This window comes from Octopus bimaculoides, chromosome 29, assembly GCF_046866305.1.
Source record: "Octopus bimaculoides isolate indiv1 chromosome 29, ASM4686630v1, whole genome shotgun sequence".
Lineage (NCBI taxonomy): Eukaryota > Metazoa > Mollusca > Cephalopoda > Octopoda > Octopodidae > Octopus > Octopus bimaculoides.
Window position 1 is genome coordinate 15,578,121 of NC_142956.1, and position 17,921 is coordinate 15,596,041.

The following is a 17,921-nucleotide window of genomic DNA, read 5'->3' on the forward strand; positions in this document are numbered from 1 at the left end:
TTTTATGCAGAACCAAAACACTTTTCAGAAGACCCCTCTTGTATGTGCTTTGCACAAACAGTAATGTTTACGGTGTTTGTTTTTTCTAATTACAGGTCCCTGTGTGCTAACTTAGCTGCTGCCAATTGTTTCAAGGAGTCTCACCTTGACAAGGAAGAAAACTGGGAGTTGGTTGAGAAAGCTAAATATTTTTATATTGCAGTAAGTAGGCCAGATCTTAGCGATGTATAAGAAATGTACTGTCTCAGGTTCAAGGATTTATACAGCTCGTTACCAGGGTTCCATGGCATGTAAGTGGCTAAGATTGCAATATTTTTCCTGAACAGGATGACAGTCCATTGCAGGGTTAATCATTTACAGCTGAGATGTCTGGATCAATGTGAAAATGATGGGTTTTGCTCAAGAAGACAATGCATTGCCTAGTCCATGCTCAACTGGTTAAGTTCAAACAACTGACAAGCAAATCTGTGGTATTGAGCAGAATATTTGCTGTAGCCCATCTTTTATACCAAGACAAAACAATGTACATGATAACACTTCCGATCAATTAAGATCAGAAGCCATGAGAGCCAATGCCTGGTACTGCGTCTGGGCATTTATTATTATTATTATTATTCAGTCGTTTTATTTTTATAACGTGCTTTCACTTCACTACCAAGCGCAGCTCTGTGCGCCTTGGGTATGTGCTGTGGTTTGCTGTGGTGCTCTTATGGTTACTGTATTGAAAGTGTTTTGCGTAGAATGTGTGCAGTGCCCAGTAGTGCAATTTTCTGTATGTTATATATATTTGTAAGTCCTGGTGTTTTTGTTATGTATTTGTCTGAATATTTTTTTATTACACCTAAGGCACCTACTATGATAGGAATTGTTTCTGTTTTTAGATTCCACATTCGAGTTATCTCTATTTCCAGGTCTTTGTATTTTGAAAGTTTTTCCATTTCTTTTAGGGAAACGTTGTCATCTGCTGGTATTGATACATCAATTAGAAAGCATCTTTTTTCTTCATGATCTTTGACAACTATATCTGGTCTATTTGCCTTAATTTCTCTATCTGTGTGTATTGGCATATCCAAGAGTATGGTTGCTTTCTTGTTTTCTGTGACCTTTTCTGGCGTGTGTTTATACCATCTTTTTTTTTTTTTTTTTTCTGTTGTTATTCCATAGTGTTGCAATAGCTTTCAGTGTATATAGGTCCCAGCTCTTATTATTATTATTATTATTATTTCCACTACTAGTAAGGCAGTGATGCTGGGCAAAATGCTTAGCATCATTTCATCCATCTTTACATTCTGAGTTCAAATTCTGCTGAGGTCCACTTTATATTTTGTCCTTTCAGGGTTGATAAAATAAGGACCAGTTGAGTACCGGGGTTGGTGTAATCGACTTAACCCCTTCCCCATAATTACTGGCCTTGTGCCTAAATTTTAAACTATTATTATTATTATTATTATTGTTGTTGTTGTTGTTGAATGCTGTGAGCTGGCAGAATCGTTAGCACGCTGGATGAAATGCTTAGTGGTATTTTGCCTGTCGCTATGTTCTGAGTTCAAGTTGTGCCAAGGTCGACTTTGCTTTTCATCCTTTTGGTGTTGATAAATTAAGTACCAGTGAAACACTGGGGTCGATGTAATCGACTAGTCCCCACCCCACAAATTTAATGCCTTATGCCTCCAGTAGAAAGGATTATCATTATTATTATTATTATTATTATTATTTTATGTGTGACTTTTGCTTTGCATTTGTACAAGTTGGATCCAAGTCTCACCCAGAGACCTCAAGAGACAAGTTAGAAGTTCATGTAGGTGTTATGCCTAGGGTACCATATATTTGCATTTGTACAGTTTTGTTCTATTGAATGTTTAAGAAACCATAAGAAAATTATGTGTTTGCTTTAAAATTTGAGATCACATAGACAGTATTTTACGTAGGATATGGGCAGTTCCCATGAGCACTATCTTTTGAACTTCAGCCATTTTGGGGTTTCCTGGTATCTGAGCTAGGTAGTAATCAGCCCGTTTCGCTGTCATTCCCAGGGCACCTATGACAATAGGTATTGTTTTCGTCTTCAGATTCCACATTTTGCTAATTTCTATTTCAAGATCTTTATATTTGCTCAGTTTTTGGTAGGTCTTGACAGATACGTTTATATCGATTGGGACAGTCATATCAATGAGGAGGCATGATTTTTGTCTGAAGCCTTTCAGTATGATGTCTGGCCTATTTGCATCTATCTTTCTGTCAGTTTGAATGGTGAAGTTCCAGAGGAGTGCAATGTGATCATTTTCAAGTACTGGGGGTGGTTTGTGTTCCCACCAGTTTTTATCATGGGGCAAGTCCAGGTTTTTGCATATTACCCAGTGAATATATTGTGCAGCTCTATCATGCCTGCTGAGATACTCTGTAGGCGCAAGCAGACTGCACATGGAGACAACATGATCGATGGTCTCATTTTTTTGTTGGCATATACGACATAATGGGGAGCTGCCGTTCTTTCTTTATTATTATTATTATTATTATTATAAATATTTTTATTATTATTTATTATTATTCTTGAAGGTGGTGAACTGGCAGAGTCGTTAGCACGCTAGACGAAATGCTTAGTGGTATTTCGTCAGCTGCTACGTTCTGAGTTCAAATTCTGCCAAGGTCGACTTTGCCTTTCATCCTTTTGGTGTCGATAAATTAAGTACCAGTGAAACACTGGGGTCGATGTAATCAACTAGTCCCCACCCCACAAATTTAATGCCTTATGCCTCCAGTAGAAAGGATTATCATCATCATCATTATTATTATTATTATTATTATTATAATTATAAAAAAAAAAAAATTTTATTATTATTTATTATTATTATTATTATTATTATAATAATAATAATAATAATAATAAAAAATATTTTTATTATTATTTATTATTATTCTTGAAGGTGGTGAACTGGCAGAATCGTTAGCACGCTGGACGAAATGCTTAGTGGTATTTTGCCCATTGCTACGTTCTGAGTTCAAATTCTGCCACGGTCGACATTACCTTTTATCAATCCTTTTGGGATTGATAAAATAAGTACCAGTTGAACGCTGGGGGGGGTCGATATAGTCAACTCATCCCTTTCCCCAAAATTGCTACCCTGTGGCAAAATTTGAAACCATTATTATTGTTGTTATTGTTGTCATTATTGCTGTTGTTTTCATTTCATTTTTAACAGGGTTTCCCCCTCACCGTGTGTCCCTCTGCTATGCTACGTATTGCTAAACATGCCAGTGCAAACAACAAGACGTTCTGCTCCAATCTTGCCGCAACCTTCATTTGCCAGTTCTTCAAAGACCCACTCTCGCAGGTGCTGCCACATATCGACTACTTATTTGGTAATGAAGAGGTTCGTACAACTGTGATTATTGTTATCGTCATTATTATAATCATTGAGGCGGTGAGCTGGCAGAATCGTTAGCACGCTGGATGAAATGCTTAGCAGTATTTCACCTGTCGTCGCTACATTCTGAGTTCAAATTCCGCCAAGGTCAACGTTGCCTTTCATCTTTTCAGGATTGATGTAATCAGCTAGTTCCCTCCCGCTAGATTTGAAGCCTTGTGCTTCCAGTGGAAAGGATCATTATTATTATTATCATTAAGGTGGTAAGTTGGCAGAACCATTAGCATGCCGGACAGAATGCTTCGCAGCATTTCATCTGTTTTTGTTCCGAGTTCAAATTCCACCGAGGTCAACTTTGCCTTTCATCCTTTCGGGGTCAATAAATTAATTAACAGTGAAACACTGGGGTCGATGTAATTGACTGGTCCCTTCCCCCAAAATTTTGCCCTTGTACTTTTAGTAGAAAGGATTCATCATCATCATCATCATCATCATCATCACCACCACCACCACCATCACCGTCATCATCGTCATCGTTTAACGTCCGCTTTCCATGCTAGCATGGGTTGGGACGATTTGACTGAGGACTGGTGAAACCAGATGGCTGCACCAGGCTCCAGTTTCATTTGGCAGAGTTTCTACAGCTGGATGCCCTTCCTAACGCCAACCACTCCGAGAGTGTAGTGGCTGCTTTTATGTGCCACTGGTACGAGGGCCAGTCAGGCGGTACTGGCAACGGCCACGCTTAAAATGGTGTATTTTACGTGCCACCTGCATAGAAGCCAGTCCAGCGGCACTGGCAATGATCTCATTCGAATGTCTTTACACGTGCCACCGGCACAAGTGCCAGGAAGGCGACACTGGGCACAGGTGCCATCATGATTTCGCTTTCGCTTGCCCCAACAGGTCTTCGCTATTATTATCATTGGCAAGCTGACAGAATTATTAGCATGCCGGACAAAATGCTTAGCGACATTTTATCTGACTTTATGTTCTGAGCTCAAATTCTGCTGAGGTCGACTTTATCTTTCATCCTTTCAGGATCAATAAAGTAAGTACCAGACATCAATTTATTAATATATATATTTGTGTTTTGCCCTCCACCACCACCTGACAATAGATATTAGTGTGTTTACATCCCCATAACTTAGTGGTTCAGCAATAGAGACCATCTTCATCATCGTTTAATGTCCGCTTTCCATGCTAGCATGGGTTGGACGATTTGACTGAGGACTGGTGAAACCAGATGGCTACACCAGGCTCCAATCTGATTTGGCAGATTGGAGCCTGGTGTAGCCATCTGGTTTCACCAGTCCTCAGTCAAATTGTCCAACCCATGCTAGCATGGAAAGCGGACATATATATGCGTGTGTGTGTGTGTGTAGAAACTCTGCCAAATCAGATTGGAGCCTGGTGTAGCCATCTGGTTTCACCAGTCCTCAGTCAAATCGTCCAACCCATGCTAGCATGGAAAGCGGACATATATATGCGTGTGTGTGTGTGTAGAAACTCTGCCAAATCAGATTGGAGCCTGGTGTAGCCATCTGGTTTCACCAGTCCTCAGTCAAATTGTCCAACCCATGCTTGCATGGAAAGCGGACGTTAAACGACAATGATGATGATGATGATATGTGTATATATGTATATATTTATGTGTGTGTGTCTGTGTTTATCCCCGCCCACCATCGCTTGACAACCGATGTTGTGTTTACATCCCCGTAACGTAACAGTTCAGCAAAAGAGACTGGTAGAATAAATACTGGGCTTATAAAGAATAAGTCCTGGGGTCGATTTCTTCGACTAAAACCCTTTAAGGCAGTGCTCCAGCATGGACACATTCAAATGACTGAAACAAATGAAAGAATAAAAGAATCTACTTCATCCTTAACACCTCTGTTATCCTCTTTCACTCCCACTGCCCTCACAAATCTAACATAACCCCTCCTTCTCCTGACCCACTCATATATTTCTCATCTTCACTTACAACATTCCTCTCTATCCCATCAAACCATTGGATAGTTAGATGGTACGAAAATAAAGAAGTGCGATTGAATCAGTGCATTTGTTTATTTTGTTTTATTGGCATAGTATTATTATTTTCTCAAATGTGCTTATGGCCATCATCAGAGGTAATTTGTATTCTTTCCCCTCTCTTTGCCTCTGTAATCATGTGACCTGACTAAGCCTTTCTTTTGCTTTATATTTCACAGGAAGCCTTGGAATTTGGTAAAATGTGTGAATTTGATGTAAGTACTTTGTATATTATATTCTGTATGAAGCTCGTCGTATATATATATATATGTATATATATATATATATATATGTATGTATGTATGTATATATGTGTGTGTCTGTATTTGTCTCCCCAACATCGATTGACGACTGATGCTGGTGTGTTTACATCCCCGTAACTTAGCGGTTCAGCATAAGAGACCGATAGAATAAGTACTAGGCTTACAAAGAATAAGTCCTGGGGTCGATTTGCTCAACTGAAAAGGTGGTGCTCCAGCATGGCCGCAGTCAAATGATTGAGACAAGTAAAAGAGTAAAAAAGAGTAAAGAGTATAAATAACATTGCAGTGTCAGAGGACGTATGCAATGGGATTGAACACAGGCCTTTGAGTTTACAAAATATGAATCCAAATTAAAGCAAGTACGTTTAGCTGTTTGCTTACAATGGTTGTATTGTGTGTTTATCCTTTGTTGATTTTCAGAGATATTTCTAAATATGAAATTTCTAGATATGAAACTATGTCAGAAAGTATGATCACTCTAAAGTAATATAATCCAAAATTATGTATGTATGTATACATGCATACATATATGAATCGTACAAATAAAAAAAAACACAAAAATGTAGAGAAAAACAAAGAGAGTATGTTAAGTCAATGCTTCAGAATAATTTTACATTTTCGTACATACATACATACAATATATATATACATACATACATACATACATTATATATATATTGGTGCAGGAGTGGCTGTGTGGTAAGAAGCTTGCTTCCCAACCACATAGTTCCAGGTTCAGTCCTACTGCCTGTCACCTTGGGCATGTGTCTTCAGCTATAGCTTTGGGCCGACCAAAGCCTTGTGAGTGGATTTGATACACAGAAACTGAAAGAAGCCCGTCGTATATATGTGTGTGTATATACTCTTTTACTCTTTTAACTGCGGCCATGCTGGAGCACCGCCTTTAGTTGAACAAATCGACCCCAGGACTTATTCTTTAGAAGCCTAGTACTTATTCTATCGGTCTCTTTTGCTGAACCGCTAAGTTACGGGGACATAAACACACCAGCATCGGTTGTCAAGCGATGTTGGGGGGACAAACACAGACACACAAACACATACATACATATATATATACATATATACGACGGGCTTCTTTCAGTTTCCGTCTACCAAATCCACTCACAAGGCTTTGGTCGGCCCGAGGCTATAGTAGAAGACACTTGCCCAAGATGCCACTCAGTGGGACTGAACCCGGGACCATGTGGTTGGTAAGCAAGCTACTTACCACACAGCCACTCCTACGCCTATATATATATATATATATATATATATATGTGTGTGTGTGTGTGTTTGTGTATATGTTTGTGTGTCTGTGTTTGTCCCCTCCAACATCGCTTGACAACCAATGCTAGTGTGTTTATATCCCCATAACCTAGTGGTTCAGCAAAAGAGACCGATAGAATAAGTACTAGGCTTACAAATAATAGATCCTGGGGTCGATTTGCCCGACCAAAAGGCGGTGCTCCAGCATGGCCACAGTCAAATGACTGAAACAAGTAAAAGAGTATATATATATATATATATATATATATATATATATATATATATATATATATATATACATACACGCATTTATGTATTTGTACACACACATATACACACCTGTGCCCGCACACAAATAAATAACTGTCTGTAAATAAATATATTCATCATTTATTTGTCACGAAGTTAGCAAATGAGTATATTTTTTTCCCCTTTCATAAATAGAGCATTCACTAAACGGGTTTGAATGAATCTTTGATCTGTTCTCTTGAACCTTTCAATCATGTTACTTCAGTTGATGAATGCTCTATTTAGCACGAAACTTGAATTCATGAAAACTTCTATAACTATAAATATCGTTTCTTAGCACAATATATTTAATATTCTTTTGTTTATTTACTATAATATACGTGTGGAGGTGCAATGGCCCAGTGGTTAGGGCAGTGGACTCGCAGTCATAGGATCCCAGTTTCAATTCCCAGACCGGGCGTTGTGAGTGTTTATTGAGCAAAAACACCTAAAGCTCCACTAGGCTCCGGCAGGGGATAGTGGCGAACCCTGCTGTACTCTTTCGCCACAACTTTCTCTCACTCTTACTTCATGTTTCTGTTGTACATGTAATTCAAAGGGGTCAGCCTTGTCACACTGTGTCGTGCTGAATATCCCCGAGAACTACATTAAGGGTACACATGTCTGTGGAGTGCTCAGCCACTTGCACGCTAATTTCATGAGCAGGCTGTTCCGTTGATCAAATCAACTGGAACCCTCGATGTCGTAAGCGACGGAGTGCCAACAACAAACAATAATATACGTACATACATATATACATACATACAGACACTCATGTGTGTGTGTTATTTCTTTACTACCCACAAGGGGCTACACACAGAGGGGACAAACAAGGACAGACAAACACGGATTAAGTCGATTATATCGACCCCAGTGCATAACTGGTACTTATTTAATCGACCCCGAAAGGATGAAAGGCAAAGTCGACCTCGGCGGAATTTGAACTCAGAACATAGCGGCAGACAAAATACGGCTAAGCATTTCGCCCGGCGTGCTAACGTTTCTGCCAGCTCGCCGTGTGTGTGTGTATGTATATATTCATGTACATGCATATATCTCTCTATTTGCCTATACATCTATTAAAAGAGAGAGAGAGAGAGACAGGGAGGTGCGCTTACACAAAAGTTGAACACACGCACCCATCTGTAAATGCAGGCTTGGCTGTGAGATTCAGAAGCATGCATCCCACTCATATGGTTTCAGGTTCAATCTACAGATCTATCTATCTTCCTTCCTTCCTTCCTTTCTTTGAATTCATGGCTCTCTCACAGAAAATAAATATAGATTACAAAACTGCCTAGCAATGCACCCCGGCGTTGCCTGGGTGTTATGAACGAGGGGTTTTCAAACTGTGGTCTGCAGACCACAGGGGGTCCGGTCCGTAAGGACAAGACAGGGGGTCCGTGGACAGCAAATACTTTTTATGGGCAATTTGATTTTATATACGTTTTTTAATTGACAATAAACCTATTTTGTTAAATACTGTTAAATAAATAAATGTAAAAATATGTTATTTTAAGCAAATATTTATGTATAAATTTCATAAGCTTTTATAAGGGTAAAGCCTGAAATATAAAGGGGTCCGCAAGTCAAAAAGTTTGAAAACCCCTGTTATGACCTACAGCCACATTGCATTATTTGTTTCTTTCTTATGGGCAGAATCGGCGCACGAGGAGCATGAAGTAAAGAACTCTTCTTAATAAACATGTTTTCCAGTCATTTTCTAATGAACAACGCTGAAGTTTCTGTCTCCCGAATTTTAATTAAGCTGTCGTTGCCAGAACCACCTGACTGGCCCTCATGCCAGTGGCATGTAAAAGCATCCACTACACGCTCGGAGTGGTTGGCGTTAGGAAGGGCATCCAACTGTAGAAACTTTGCCAGACTAGATTGAGCCTGGTGCAGCCTCTGGCTCACCAGTCCTTAGTCAAATCATCCAACCCATGCCAACATGGAATGCGGACGTTAAACGATGATGATGATATATATATATATATATATATATATATATAAGCAATATATATAAATTTAATGAATGGAGTAAAACGCATATGTTAACTGCATGCTTTTATTTCCAACATATGTTTCGAAGATTACAAATTATACCTTCTATAGGAATCAGCGATGTTAAAAATGTAATCTTCTCTTCAGGGAAATGCATGAAATATATAAGCAATATATATATATATCTAAGGAACTTATTGATTATATGCATTTTGCTCCATTTATTATTCTTCATATCTACTCATAAAACATCACTTTAACTTGGTATTTCTACCTATTAAACAGGTATGATATTCCAGTTTTTTGCCACTCTGGTAACTATTAACATATTTACATTATCGAAGTTTTTTCAACCGAGATAATATTAATATATACATAAATTAATATATATATATATATATATATATATATATATATCCTCGTGGATATCATTGGCGCTTTTTTCTTCCTTCGTCTTTCCCTTCTTTGGACTTTCCTATGTTTCCGACGAAGAGCTCCGCTTGAAATGTCACATCCTCTTTCTTTCCTTTCTCGAGCGTCCAGTAACACAATCTGTATCATGTCCTCACGTTGTTGTTTTTTGTTGTTTATTTTTTTTGTCGTTTTCCTTTTTTGAACCTGTATTTGGAGCCTGGTGTAGCCATCCGGTTTCACCAGTCCTCAGTCAAATCATCCAACCCATGCTAGCATGGAAAGCGGACGTTAAACGACGACGATGATGATATATATATATAATATGTGTGTGTGTATAAAATCTGAAATATTTGTACAATTCTCAGACTGAAGATGTTGAAGAAATTGCCTGCAAAGCCTCACTTCTACCCAAAGATAATGCTGCCCATCCAAGAGTTGTGGTTTTCACACGAGGTGCTAAGTCAACAGTTGTTGCCAAAGGTAAGGTTCGATCCTGTGCCCTGAACATTTATTTCAAAATTTGTTTTGTTGTTGTTTAGCCATTGGTCATTCTTGATCCATCACACCTATTGTCCAGCTGGGACCATCTCATCTTTTATTCAGATATTGTGTGTCTGCATTATCTAATGTATAGGAGCGGCTGTGTGGTAAGTAGCTTGCTTACCAACCACATGGTTCCGGGTTCATTCCCACTGCATAGCACGTGTCTTCTACTATAGCCTCGGGCCGACCAAAGCCTTGTGAGTGGATTTGGTAGACGGAAACTGAAAGAAGCCCGTCGTATATATGTTTGTGTCTGTATTTATTCCCCCAACATCGCTTGACAACCGATGCTGGTGTGTTTACATCTCCGTAACTTAGCGGTTCGGCAAAAGAGACCGATAGAATAAGTACTAGGCTTACAAAGAATAAGTCCTGGGGTCGATTTGCTTGACTAAAAGGTGGTGCTCCAGCATGGCCGCAGTCAAATGACTGAAACAAGTAAAAGAGTATAGTTGTTAGTGTTAATGGCTATAAATGTTATTTAGCCCTAGGTCACTGCTGGGCCATCAGACCTATGATCATAGACGTTCCACCTGTGACAATCCCATCTTTTATTTAGACATATTGTCTCTAGGTCCATTATCTCATTCTTGTAAGTGGCTACAGTTGATGTTATTTAGCCACTGGTCAGTCCTGGTCCACCAGACCCATGACCAAAGATGTTTGAGTTGTGTTCATCCCATCTTTTATTCAGGCATAGTGTATCTAGGACTATGTTATCTAATGTACAGTATAGTTAATATTAGTGACTATAATTGTTGCTGTTTAGCCCCAGGTAGTCCTGATCATCAGACCTATGATCAAAGATGTTCCAACTGTGACCATCCCATCTTTTATTCAGGCATCGTCTATCTAGGACTACAATATCTAATGTACCGCATAGTAGATAGTGGCTAAAATTGTTATTTAGCCCCAGGTCAGTCCGGATCATCAGACCTATGATCAAAGACGTTCCAACTGTGACCATCCCATCTTTTATTCAGGCATCGTCTATCTAGGACTACATTATCTAATGTACTGTATAGTAGATAGTGGCTATAATTGTTATTTAGCCCCAGGTCAGTCCGGATCATCAGACCTATGATCAAAGACGTTCCAACTGTGACCATCCCATCTTTTATTCAGGCATCGTCTATCTAGGGCTACAATATCTAATGTACCGTATAGTAATTAGTATTAATAGTTATAGTTGTTGTTTTGTCCTGGGTCAGTCCTAATCCAGCCGACACTTACGATCACAGATGTTCCAGGTATGACCATCCCAACTTTTACTGAAACAGTGTATCTAGGACTACATGATCTAATGTCTAATATAGCAGTTAGTATTAATGGCTACAATTGTTGTTGTTGTTGTTGGTTATTCCTACCCTGTCTTGATCTGGCAGGACTATGGTTGTAGATGCTCCGGCTGGCCTTTTTGTATACTGTCGCCACCCCCACCCCCACTTGCATCTCCCTCCCCACTGCTCCTACGACTTTCTCATCATTCCCTACTTCCTGATTTATCGTCCCTGGGTCATTTCAATCCCCCCCCCACACACACACACCTCCATTCTGATATTTCTCCTTCAGGTACTTTTATGACCCCCCCCCGTCCTCGAGCCCCCCCCCTCCCTCTCCCTTTCATCTCGATCCACTGTATATGTCCTCTTTTGTCTCTTGATTACTACTGTCATCATCATCACTATTACCACCACTAGACCCTCCAAAACCATCACCATCATCATCATCATCATCAAATTCATCACTGCCATTATCACCAGCAGCATCATCACCATCAACACCACTGCCATTAGCAATATCCTTATTGGGATCTAGTTTAAAACGGGGGCACCAGTATTTTCTTAACAAAACACTAACGAAACACTTTGAAACTTGGGACACTGGTAGAATGTGTCATATAAGACATCTTTTACTCTTAGTCTTCTTAACAAAAAAAAGGAATTCGCAAGTTATTCTATGTTAAAGTTGTCATATTTCTGTAATTTCAACCAATCACTGACGTCTATTCAGCTGAATAGAGTTACTGCTGGGCGGTCATAAAAATGTTATTCCCTGTGACATATTTCATCCTGTTTAATCGTAATTTATATGCATATATTGTTTGTATAATAAATTACGCTGTGCGTATCTATGTGTGTAACAATTTTAGAGTTCGGATTCTAGAGTTAGGGTTAGGGTTAGGGGATTAATACGATATACACCGTTACAGCGCTAACTGTTTTCAACTGAATAGACGTCAGTGATTAGTAGAAATTATCGAAATAAGACAATTTTTTACATGAAATAAATTCGAATACAAAAATATTTTTCTGTTCTATAACACAAAATAGATAAGTATACGAAGTTTGAAAGTCTTTCCGTACCAAAAACACTACATAAAACATAAATGAAAACTGGTGCCCCCGTTTTAAAATAGATCCCCTTATTTTCACTGCCACTACCATTGTCATCATCATCATCATATCCATCATCATCATCATTATTATCTTCATAGTCATGTGACCTGCATCTGTCTGTTCTATGTTTATAATTTCAGAGGGGAAGGTGGAGAAATATGAAGTAATTCCAATCAATTTCGAGGAGATTGTTGACACCAATGCTGCTGGAGATGCTTTTGTTGGAGGTATGTATGGGGGTGTTGGTGGTGGTGGGGGGATGCATGTGAAATTAGCGTTCGAGTGGTTGAGTATTCCACAGACATACCCTTTAACTTAGTTCTCAGGGAGATTCAGCTTGACACAGAATATGACAAGGCTGTCCCTTTGAAACACAGGTACAACTCATTTTTTGCCGGCCGGGTGGACTGGAGCAACATGGAATTAAGTGTCTTGCTCAAGGATAGAATGTGCCACTGGGAATTGAACTCACAGCCTTATGATTGCAAGCTGAATTCCCTAACCACTAAACCATGTGACTTCACTTTGAGTTTTTCTTAGAAAAACTACTCCTGCTTTTGCCCCAACCCACCTGATGTCTGTCTGTTTGTCTGCCTATCCATCATGAAACATGTTATATGGAATAGATAATACACAAAAGAATTTCCTGTTTGCTGTTTTAATATCTATCTATCTCTATCCATGTTGGTCTATCTTTATGTCTATCTATCCATGTCGGTCTATCTATCTATCTCGGTCTGTCTTTATGTCTATCTATCTATCTCGGTATATTTTTGTGTCTATCTATCTTCAGGTCTTTCTGAGCCCTGTGTGGCTAATAAAGAAACCTATCTATCTATCCATGTCGGTCTATCTTTATGTCTGTCGGTCTATCTTTGTGTCAATCTATCTATCTATCTCGGTCTATCTTTGTGTCTATCTATCTATGTCAATCTATCTATCTATCTTGGTCTATCTTTGTGTCTATCTATCTGTCTCGGTCTATTTTTGTGTCTATCTATCTATCTCGGTCTATCTTTGTGTCTATCTATCTGTCTCGGTCTATCTTTGTGTCTATCTATCTATGTCTATCTATCTATTTATGTCCGTCTATCTTTATGTCTATCTTCATGTCTATCAGTCTATCTATCTATCTATCTATCTGTGTCTATCAGTATAGCTATGTATGTATGTATGTATCTATCTATCTATCTATCTACTTACCTACTTATCTGTCTCTCTGTCTCTCTACCTATCTGTCTCTCTGTCTCTCTAGCTATCTGTCTCTCTGTCTCTCTATCTATCTGTCTCTCTAGCTATCTGTCTCTCTGTCTCTCTGTCTCTCTATCTATCTGTCTCTCTGTCTCTCTAGATATCTGTCTCTCTGTCTCTCTATCTATCTGTCTCTCTGTCTCTCTAGCTATCTGTCTCTCTGTCTCTCTAGCTATCTGTCTCTCTGTCTCTCTAGCTATCTGTCTCTCTAGCTATCTGTCTCTATCTATCTGTCTCTCTATCTATCTGTCTCTCTGTCTCTCTAGCTATCTGTCTCTCTGTCTCTCTATCTATCTGTCTCTCTGTCTCTCTAGCTATCTGTCTCTCTGTCTCTCTAGCTATCTGTCTCTCTATCTATCTGTCTCTCTGTCTCTCTAGCTATCTGTCTCTCTGGCTATCTGTCTCTCTGTCTCTCTAGCTATCTGTCTCTCTGTCTACCTATCTATCTGTCTCTCTAGCTATCTGTCTCTCTAGCTATCTGTCTCTCTGTCTCTCTAGCTATCTGTCTCTCTGTCTCTCTGGCTATCTGTCTCTCTATCTATCTGGCTATCTGTCTCTCTAGCTATCTGTCTCTCTGTCTCTCTAGCTATCTGTCTCTCTGTCTACCTATCTTTGTGTGTATCTGCCTGTCAGTCTCATTTTGCTTCTTGTTTCTTAGCTACAGTGCTGCCACACTTTATGACTTCTTCACCACTCTTTATTCTCTCTTGCACTGTTTGTCTCCCTCTTTAGGTTTCCTGTCACAGCTGGTGCTGGACAAGCCCATAGCCGAGTGTGTCCGATGTGCCCACTACGTTGCCAACCTCATCATCCACAGATCTGGATGCTCCCTGCCACCGAAACACAACTTCAAATGATGAAGCTGCAACAGCGACGACGACAACAACAACAGCAATAATAATAACAGCAAAAAGATGAACAGAAGAAGAAGAGGAGGGAGAAATGGCAAGATGAGAAGGAAGCTGGGCTAGGTGGATGGTGTTGGTGATGGGTTGGGTAGGGCAAGGTTTTGATGCTTGGACATGTAAATGGGCTGGGTAAGTGTTTCAAGTCGGGCGGGGGGGTAGGTTCTACTCAGTTGGGGGTTGGTCCTCGTGAAGAATCGGGTGTCTCACTTCAACATCACTCCCCTCTCCCTCTGGCCGGACTTGTCCACCTCATACGCACACATTAAGTAAAACGACAGACACACACCGACATGAGATGCAACAAAACGCACACCTAACTTTAATCCCTCCAACTCATGTACTCCTTTCTGTACTCTTCTGAACTCCTTCTTTCCTGCCACTGAGTTTTCCTTGTTTGTTTGCTTTTTTTTCATATCTCTTTTTGCTTTGTTTATCCTCCCCTCTCTTCTGATTGGTTAACTTGCTCTACTCTAAACAACACCATCATTGCCAAAATCATGGCCCTCATTTTATCTACACTCGCCTCTAAAAATTCAACTAAAAGCTAGCTTATGCATTTCATGACTTCTTACTCCACAAAGTACCTCACTATCAAAGCTCACTTCTTGTGTCTCGAGTACAGATGCACAGAACTGAGTACACTCAGTTCCTACACAGTCACAGTTGATATTCACGTGTTTCTGTAAACCAGTGCCTCACCTCTTCAGTATTTAAGCAAAAACTACATTTTACTGAAATACCAAAGAAGTAAGCTGCTGGCTTGCAGAAACATGTGTATGCATAAGCTTAAAAATACCAGTTAACTTTTCTGTGTTTCCTATTACTTAACAATGTGCACTTCGCATGGTTTTAGCTTGCCAATGATTCCACCCTGCTGGCTAAGCAAGCAGGCCAACAATTCCCCCTCAATGGAGCTGAGTGAACTGAACAACATGAAATGCTTGATCTGGGAATTGAAACCATGATCTCACGGTCATGAGGGCAGTACTCTTAACCACTAGGCCATGCACTTTCACACACACACACACACACACACACATCTTTTACTTTTTACTTGATTCAGTTGTTAGACTGCAGCCATGCTGGAGCACTGCTTTGAAGTATTTTAGTTGAACGAATTGACCCCAGGACTTTTTTTTTAAAGCCTGTTACTTATTCTGTTGGTCTCTTTTTGCTGAACCACTCAGTTACAGGGACATGAAGATAGACACACACACATATATATATATATAATTCATAGGATAGGCTTCTTTCAGTTTCTGTTTACAAAATCCTCTCACAAGGCTTTGGTTGGCCAGAGGCTATAGTAGAAAACACATACCCAAGGTGCTATGCAGTGGGACTGAACACAGAACCATGTGGTTGGGAGGCAAGCTTCTTTCCACACAGCCATCATCATCATCGTCATCATCGTTTAACGTCTGCTTTCCATGCTAGCATGGGTTGGACGATTTGACTGAGGACTGGTGAACCAGATGGCTACACCAGGCTCCAATCTGATTTGGCAGAGTTTCTACAGCTGGATGCCCTTCCTAATGCCAACCATTCCGAGAGTGTAGTGGGTGCTTTTATGTGCCACCGGCACGAAGGCCGGTCACCCAGATATCGGAAGCTATCAACTACGTCTAGTTTTTCTCCCTGGATTGTTACAGAAGTTGTTTTCTGCACATTTTCAATGTTTATTGCACCTGAACATCTGCCACATACAAAAACTAACTTCCTATATATATATATATATATATATAACCAGCCAAAATTGCAAAGATAATCTGGATCTCGACTGAGGAAGGAAAACTCCGAATGACCTTGTATCATCTATCTGGATGTTTTGCGTTCTTGTCCCATTTTGTATTATTTGTGTGTGTGTGTGTGTGTGTGACGAGCATCCGGTCATAAAAAAACCATGCCAAAACAAGCAATGAAGCCTGGTGCAGTCTTCTGGCTTGCCAGCTCCTGTCAAACAGTCCAACCCATGCCAGCATGGAAAACAGATGATGATGATATATTTGTGTAGAGGTACATGGCTTAGTGGTTAGTGTGTTTGACTCATGATCATAAGATTCTGGTTTTAGTTCCTACACTGAGCAATTCATTGTGTTCTTGGAGTAAAGCACTTCATTTCATGTTGTTCCTATCCACTGAGCTGGCAAAAATGAGTCATACCCTGTGACAGATCTATGTCCTGTCATAGAAACCGGGAAGTTGGCCCCTCTGAGTCTGCAAGGTTCTTTATCATATATATATTATGTAGGTTGTTTGGGTAAATCTCAACTATTTCCTCTTGAAGTACATCTGCTTATTCTGTTATTACAATCCAGTATGTAGTCTCAGTTGTTGCTTTTTTTTTTTTTAGTCAAAACATATATATTAAAATTGAGAATTATGGAAGAGTATTTGCAAAGTTACTGTATAACAAAACAGTTAAGTGGAAATTTTGTTTGGATTATTTATTCACCATTACACATGTTTCGTTTGCTAATAGGAATTACAAAGTGTTGCATGTTAGATAGACATGTAGGGAATTTTCCTATCAAAAATTCTTTGGACAGATTATGTTTTTTCTCTGAAGAATTTCTAGTAGGAAATTTCTTACATTTCCATCTAACATGTAAAACTTTGTAATTCCTATTAGCAAATGAAACAAATGTAATGGAGAACAAATAACACCAAAAAATTTCCACTTTACTGTTTTGTTTCATATATATATATATATATATATATATATATATATATATAATGAGTGTGTATGCACACACATACACTCAGTGTAAACATGTAGTTAAGGATTCAGAAGATTTAAATTCATTTCCTGCGTTAATAATGAGAATTTAAGGGATAGAGGCCAAATTAATACGTTCTTTTCATTTTGACTGGCATGAAACTCCGTCCCCTACTTTTAGCATCTCTATGTTACCTTCCTCCCCTCCCACCTGCCTTTCTCCCACAGCCCTTTTCCCCTCCCACCTCACAAAGCAATAGCCATGCCCACCACTTTTCCTTTCTTTTTCATTTCACTTTAATCTTGGTTCTTTGAATTCCCTTGTGTTTGTGACAAGGGGATGTGGGTCTCTTGGGTTTTTCAAATACACACACATACACATACATATATATGTATATATGTATGTTTTACAAACCTATATATATATATACACACACACACATACATCTATGTTTTACAAACCTATATAT

At 39.3% G+C, this 17,921-nt stretch overlaps 1 protein-coding gene across 1 annotated transcript in view; it reads left to right on the forward strand.

Moving 5' to 3' along the window:
- LOC106879416 (uncharacterized) overlaps nucleotides 1–17,091 on the forward strand; it is a 38,749-nt gene extending 21,658 nt beyond the window's left edge. The window contains exons 6-11 of the mRNA XM_014928972.3: nucleotides 96–201; nucleotides 3,201–3,371; nucleotides 5,576–5,611; nucleotides 9,997–10,111; nucleotides 12,714–12,800; nucleotides 14,557–17,091. Of these exons, the coding sequence (XP_014784458.1) occupies nucleotides 96–201; nucleotides 3,201–3,371; nucleotides 5,576–5,611; nucleotides 9,997–10,111; nucleotides 12,714–12,800; nucleotides 14,557–14,681 (640 nt within the window). The 3' untranslated portion in view covers nucleotides 14,682–17,091. The remainder of the gene's footprint in view (nucleotides 1–95; nucleotides 202–3,200; nucleotides 3,372–5,575; nucleotides 5,612–9,996; nucleotides 10,112–12,713; nucleotides 12,801–14,556) is intronic.
- Nucleotides 17,092–17,921: the final 830 nt, after the last annotated feature.